Source organism: Montipora foliosa, chromosome 12 (genome assembly GCF_036669935.1).
Source record: "Montipora foliosa isolate CH-2021 chromosome 12, ASM3666993v2, whole genome shotgun sequence".
Lineage (NCBI taxonomy): Eukaryota > Metazoa > Cnidaria > Anthozoa > Scleractinia > Acroporidae > Montipora > Montipora foliosa.
Window position 1 is genome coordinate 25,461,428 of NC_090880.1, and position 7,426 is coordinate 25,468,853.

At 41.2% G+C, this 7,426-nt stretch overlaps 1 protein-coding gene across 1 annotated transcript in view; it reads right to left on the reverse strand.

The window, feature by feature from the left end:
• Positions 1-7,426, reverse strand: part of LOC137979293 (monocarboxylate transporter 10-like) — a 7,650-nt gene extending 224 nt beyond the window's left edge. Inside the window, exons 1-4 of the mRNA XM_068826532.1 lie at positions 7,129-7,426; positions 2,967-3,544; positions 1,602-1,974; positions 1-729 (exon numbers count right to left, since the gene is read on the reverse strand). The exon at positions 1-729 is cut by the window's left edge and continues 224 nt beyond it. Coding sequence (XP_068682633.1) covers positions 425-729; positions 1,602-1,974; positions 2,967-3,544; positions 7,129-7,300 — 1,428 coding nt within the window. The 5' untranslated portion in view covers positions 7,301-7,426 and the 3' untranslated portion in view covers positions 1-424. The remainder of the gene's footprint in view (positions 730-1,601; positions 1,975-2,966; positions 3,545-7,128) is intronic.

Below are 7,426 nucleotides of genomic sequence, written 5' to 3' on the forward strand. Positions count from 1 at the left end.
AAACAATAGCATACTTTGAAAAAATGGACTTGAAATTGGCCAGAACAAGCAACCTGACAACTTCTGTTATGCTTCCTGTCTGCTAAGTAACCTGGCCTTGATTAGTTCTTGTCGCTATTATGATGAAATTTTCAGTTATGCTACAATTTTTAAGGTTCTTTCGACTTCTATTAAGATTCATCCTGATGGCAAAGCCGAAAGGACTCCAACAAAGAGAAGAAAGGGAACTTTACGATCTTGTTTATTCATTTTCTCTGTTTGCGTCCTCTAAGCCTCGTTATCTAGTCGAATGCAAAGCAAGGCTAATAAAAAATTCGAACCTCGCTTTTACTCGAAGTCCACGTCACTAAGCGTACAATTTTAGCAAACAATTTTTCCACTGAAAGACAAGGCTACAGACTCAATTGTACGAATTCATATCCTCCTAAGATGATGAAGAATGAAAAGGATTTTCCATTGCCCAAATGAAAGAAACAGGTCTTTTATGCTCGGTAAAAACTGAGGATTCTAACTGAACTATAGAAGCAAATTTTTTAGTATTACCGCTTTCGCTCTTCCTGTGTATAAACCCAATTTGATCTTTGTCCATGAGCTCTTCCTCGTCTTGCTCCCTGGAACTTTCGCGTTTCATACAGGACAGAGCGAAGGGAATAGCAGAACCGAGGACACCAACTGCGCCTGCCATTAGGAACGCAGGCGCATAGTTTCCAAATCTGTCTGCCATTAAACCTATGGAATGAATACTGAGAATAAGAAAGATGACAATGGAGTGCTTTATGAGACTAACGGGAGACGAAGAGAATTTTTTGAGCCAATCATAGCATAAAACAAATATACGGTGATATACGAAGGGGAAAACACATAAGTGTTTTTAGTTTCCCTTCTTGTGCATCTATAGAGGTTTTTATGGGTAATTAAATGGTGGCGAATGAAATTGATTTCACGAGTATACCATTTGATTAGCTATTCATATCATGGATGACAAACTACAAAATTAAGGCGTAATTTGTTACCCATGCTATTAATAATGATAATAGGATTTAGTGGAGTCCAATTCGGTCTGTAATCATACGAGGGATTAACAAAATCGGACGACCGCTTAGCGGGAGTCCGATTTGTTTAATCAGTATGATTACAGAACGAATTCGGCAACACGAAGTCCTGTTACCAAATAATCATAACCATTACAAATTCTGAGAAAACAAATTTAATGCATTCCTTTTCCACTGTCTAATGTTCCAAATTTATCCATTTTGGAAAATCCCCAGTTTGATAAGGTAAGTGGCTGTTGCTATGGTTATTGTGAGAAATTCTGTGATTGGTGGATTAGCTCTATCCATTGAGCCGCTAGAACTCCTGGGAACTGCTGGGACGTGTAACACCGATCGCCTGCTCTATCCATTGAACCGCTCCTGGGAACTGCTGGTCCGGGTCGTTTAAAATATACGTCGAGTAATTAATGTTGTCAGTCACAGAAAGTGAAAACACTCAGAGTCTCCATGTCCGAGCGAGTCAAAACGTGCGAAATGTTGCGCGTGATTATTTTTGAGTCAATCATCAAGCGTATTGAGCAGGCAATCGGGAGAGTACAGAGTACTTACCTGACAAAGGGGGGCTACCAAATGTACAAACACCACTTGCCATCAAACTGAACCCGAGAGAAGATGCTCGCTGGGTTTCCTTTACGGACTTGAACAATTCAATGATGAAGCTTGATATTGTGAGCCCATCGGCCAAACTGAACAAGACTACCACACCTGCAAGAGCAGGGTATGTTTTTGCGACAACCAACAACATAATTGAGATTCCGGACATAAAAACGGCTCCTTGATAAAGGAACTGAGAATTTATGCAGCTAAGGTCGCAAAGTATACCAGCTCCAAGGCGACCAGTCGCTGCGAAAAATCCTATGAACAGAAAGAACGTCGAACTCTTGTCGGCGGCCATTCCAATATCATCGCGGAAAAATTTCATCTGGAAAACCGAACATAAAAAAGGAATTAATATTTTCTTTCATATGCTAAAACTATACTTATCCTCGAGGCTGTGCGTTTATCAAGGGAGATTGAAGAGGTGCCTCTTGTATTGCTTCGAGAAAGATCTGAGTCCCGCTGCGACCCTGTACAATATGTTGCCACCGTTTCGCACACCCTTGACCAACACCGCACAACAGTGATGGCCAATGATATGTCAACAATGTAGCGCTCATTTACACGGGGCCTGGTTGAGTGATTTTCTAAAAGTTAATGGGCCTTCTTCGCGCGGCGGCCATATTGGACATAGACAATAGATTTCGTATCTCGAGCCTCGAGTTGAAATGTTTGGGAACGAGTTTCGGTGAGCAAAAACAAAAGTTTTCAATCCCTCGGGACTCGTTCCCAAACATTTCAACTCGAGGCTCGAGATACGACATTGTAATTAAAACTTTATTCTGTATTTTTTATAACATGCTGTAACTTTTTTTTTGCAGAGGCTTAAGTAAAATGGACAAAAGTTCAATCACGCAAGTGCGAACCATATTTTCGCTCATCAAAGGCAAAGTTTTAGTTACATTCTCGTCGCCGTTAAAAAGGCCCTTTTCTTTTAATTCGTTAGCTGCGGAAACCTTTTTAGCGATGGAATATCGGATATTCACCAGGGATTCGTAAATTTTCTGGTTGTCCAACTTCGGCCCCAGAATCTGCGAAGCGAATTCCTGGTGCTGACCGAAGGAATCGCAATCTCTCGGAACGAAATGGAAGACTACCAAGCAAAAACTGCGCATGCGCAACGCTTATATTGCGCATATGCAGTATGCTCAGACACGCTGATCACAACAACTGTCGGGTTCTTTAGTTAAAAAAAAAAAATTGATGACGCAAGTCAACTTTACGCCCAGACAATTGCAACATGTTTCGGCCAACAAGGTTGTCCCGATACGTTTTTGTGCAGTTTGGAGAACACTGTGAAAAAACAAGGCTACTCACCAAATGCACATACGGTATCAGTCGATAAAAACTCACAATGGCAGACATCACTATCAATATCAGAAATCTAGGGTTCTTCCAAATAGAAAAATCCCAAGAGATTTTTTTGGAGTTCTGCAAGTCTTGAGTTGATGAAGAAAAAGACTTCAAGGGTTGAGTGTGGCCTTTATGAAACCAACCAGTAAAAGATGCAAGGATCAAAACGCCTGCCATTATAAGGAAAGTATTCCTCCAGTCCAACGCATCCACTAACGCTTGTAATGTGGGACCAAGAATCATCGTTCCAAGTCCTTGACCTGCAGTGACAATCCCCAGGGCAACCGATCGCCTCCTGGTGAAGTGTTGCGTGACAGTCACGGGTGCAGCAATGTAAACAAATGAGACGCCTACTCCGAATGGAACACTGAAGGCTATGGTGAGGACTAAAATACTTTGCGCGAAAGAACCAAGTGCGAGACCAGCAGCGCAGGATATGCATCCCAAAATTATGGCGACACGGCATCCGAAACGATTTACAAAGGCACCCATAACAGGACCCAGGAACATACATACTGCCATAGTTATAGAACTCACCCAGGCTATTGGTAAAAAAGGGAAAAAAACTTGAAGTTAAGATAACCCCACACATCTAACTTGACATATTAACACCTTTTCCCTCCCCTCCCCCCTCCACCAAGTAAATAATAATAGACCAATTTCGTTGTTACCCCGTATTGTGCGATAGAGTTGTCTATAATCAGCCACGGTTTGTCAACTACCTGACAGATAAGGAAAGTCTGACGACAAAAATAAACGGCAGCAGAAAAAGGCACTCTAGGTTTACACGACTGATGCAGTTCTAAAGGGAACTGATAACAAGAACTTAACTGCCTGCGTACTTGGCAAAGCTTTTGATAGCGTGGACCATCGAACAATCTTATGTAAATTACGAGATGTCGGCGCTTCGGCTATCGAGCTACAATGGATTAATAGCTACTTTCAAATAGGTACCGAGTTGTACGAATTCATTCTGCCGTTTCTGACCATTCCCAGTTGAATATGGTGTCCCTCAGGGTAGCATCCGGGGTCCTTTATTATTTAGCATACATACGAACGACCCGCCAGACGTCCCACGGAATTCCTCTACTGAATGTTATGTAGACGATACAAAACTATTTGTTTCCTTTCACTCACAAGACGCTAGACGGATTATTGAAGAGATGAATGAGAACCACCTCGAAGTGCGCAACTGATATTTTAGAAATCGGTTATTGCTTAAAGCCAGATAAGACGAAATTAATGATTTTCGTTAGCCGACAGATGACTTCGGAATCACGACTTTCGTATGTCTCTGATGGGAAGGGCCATCTACCCGTACAATCAGCTAAAGACCTTGCCGTAATCCTGGATCCGAACTTGTCTTTCGACGATCATATTACGTCCACAGGATGGCGCAGTGGTGAGAGCACTCATCTCCCACCGATGGGGCCTGGGTTCGATTCCCAGACTTGGCGTCATATGTGGGTTGAGTTAATTTGTTGGTTCTCTTTTTTGCACCGAGAGGTTTTTCTCCGGGTACTCCGGTTTCCCTCTCTCCTCAAAAACCAACATTTGCCTTGATTTGAGTTAATTGCTAGTTTCAGTTTACAGTGTCCCCAAATAGTGCTCCAGCGCAAGAACGACTAGACACCTAAAAAAAGTTCCTTTCTTTTCCTTTCCTTTCCTTTCCTGTGTCTACATGCATTGAACGGCTTGCGCAAATTAACCGCGTCAAGCATTGTCTCGACAAAAGCTCTCTGCTAACCGTAATAAATTCCCTAGTTTTTGGTAAAATGTATTACTGTTGAAACGTTTGGGCGAACACGACGGATAAGAATATATAGAAATTGCAGGCTGTTCAAACCTTTGCCTGCCGGATTGTTAGCAAATGCGATCATGCAACTCCCCTTTTAAAAAGGCTGTCCTGGCTACCTGTTTAGGAACATCTCTTTTATCGTCAAGCTATCATGGCCTTTTAAAGTATGACCGGGCAAGCCCCTAAGAATAGACCATTTCAGTACCCGAGAACAACTAAGAAAATGTAAAACTAGGAGTAGCCAGAAACTTACCATTTCTCTTTTTAGAACAGCTTCCGGACAGCGAACCTTTTATTACAAAACTATTCGACTTTGGAAGGGTTTAAAAACTTCATTAACGTTAAGCCGTTTTAAACGTTTTCTTAACTGTAAACTTTTGGAAAAACTTTTGAATACTTCTTCTTTCGGGGTGCCTGGGATATGAACACCCATAGGGAGGGTTGTGAAATTCGAATATAAGTCAGAGTAAATAGCAAAACAACGGTAGCACGTACTGACCAAGACATTGTAACATGAAAATACTCTGAAATATGGTGGGCGTTAGAGGAAATGGGCTAAAAGTCCTTCGAACAAAGTGTAAGCTACCGGTGACCTCTTGTTGTTAATTAATAAAAAAATTGGTACAAAGAGAACCAATGTTTTCTTAGTGTTAGCTGCAATTCGTTTAGTTGCCGTGATAACGGAGAGCCAACTTTGACCGTGCGAATGGAACTACATTAGTATTATTAATGAACTTTGTAATGGGAAATAATAATACACATCACTTTTGAATATCCTAGTAAATACTGTTTAGAACAATTCTAAAATGTAAATGGCCGTCAAAGACAGAGACCGGAAGCAAGGGCTTGAGCAAAAAGGCGGTAACCAAGATGACGAATGCGGGACTGTTTGCGCCCGCAAATACATTTCGTCTGGTAATTAGGAAAATAGGCTGAATCCGAGTTGCCTTTTGCCTCTGGTTCAAAACGAGTCTTGGTGCTAAACAATTCAAATGATAATGAGATTGATTTGCATGAAAATACACCACTCATTTCCATTCGAATGGATGTGCTCGGAAATGGCGCCAATAAGGAGAAGGATCAGTGGTGATCCACAGAATAGGGATCAGTGTTTCTCACCTCTCCCCGAACGCAAGAGCACGGATTTCGAGCTGACATTTTACCCAGCATTTGAAAAATTACCGGACTGCCGGTCATTTCAAGATCTCGACCTGCAGCCGGTAATGCAGACCCAGCAAAATTACCGGAAACTTGACCCAGCGACTAAATGAAAACGACAGCTTTTTTTAACCATTTGACAGCATGAAAATTTATCACATGCATGTCCAATTCAATAGCTTTGACTTGGAATAACAGAGCATGGAAAAGATAAAGAGAAAGCAAACGAAAAAAAAAAGTCTTGTTTCGTAAACCAGAGTCAACGATAGTTATAGACAACAAACCTATTTTTGGACCATTTCCACCTCAATTTTCTTTGGATTGACTGTGCAAAATGTTATGATAATTATGCATGCAAATCTTTTTGTTAAAGGTCGTTGTCGAAATCATTTATTAGGGAGTTTAAACAAAGACGACTGGTACGGAAACGAAAACGTCACTCCAAAATACACGTTAGCGCAAGTATTTCGTGATTACTTGGTATTGTTCACCTTGCACAATACGGGAGAACTATCCTGTAACTGGATGCATGGGTACGAACAGTTTTAAATTAAAAACAGAAAATGAATGGTTCATTGTCTTATTATAACGTTGTCGTAAAAACCTAAAATTTGGTGATTTTACGTTGTTGTTTTGTAGAGTACGGCAAAGAAATGCATGGAAATTGATGCTGCACGAACAGCACTGGTATTTTTTCCTTTCAACCTTTGTGGCGTTGTCGTTTCCATAACTGTCTCCGTGATGGGCCAGGGGCACCCAACGTCAATTTTCGGAAAATATCTGTTCGGAAGACGATTTGAGATGTAGCATTTTCGGAACATTTGTTTTAAAATTCCTTGCTTACCTGCCGGTCCTAGGATTTTCGAACATCTAAAACATGGTATAATTGCCCATGTTTAACCGATTTTTGCCCTAAAAAGTTCAACTAGAATTTTCGGGAGCCTTTTTTCTGGCTGAAAGTTTCGAAAAGGTAAGTTTTGATCCCTATAATTTTCTAATCACTAGATTTTCAGCTAGAATCCGAACAGATGAAAATTTTTTAGGGGATAAAAATATACCTATATCTACGGTTTAAATGCTAAAATACGTTTAACAATGCTATGTTTAAGTGGTTTTGCACTATATTCTCGTTGGGTTCCCCTGATGGGCAACCATTGCGATCCACCTCACCTGTCCTTTCTCGGCTTTCGCCAAAATCTTCCATGAGAACAGGAAAAAGAACGCCAAAAGAGTAAGCAAATCCAACAGTGAGAATCATGCATAAGGTTGCGCATAAACAAAGAAACCACGACCAGATGCCGTCTTGTTTCAGAGAGGCAACTTCGGGACAAGACACAACCATAGTAGAGGATAGGAGACTCAGTGGGCATCGATCCGAAGCAAACGTTTGCAGAAAGCTAGCTTCCCTCAGACTGAACAAGGTTTTTAACGTCGTTTACGCGGTTGTTTATACTGGCGTCTTTGAAGC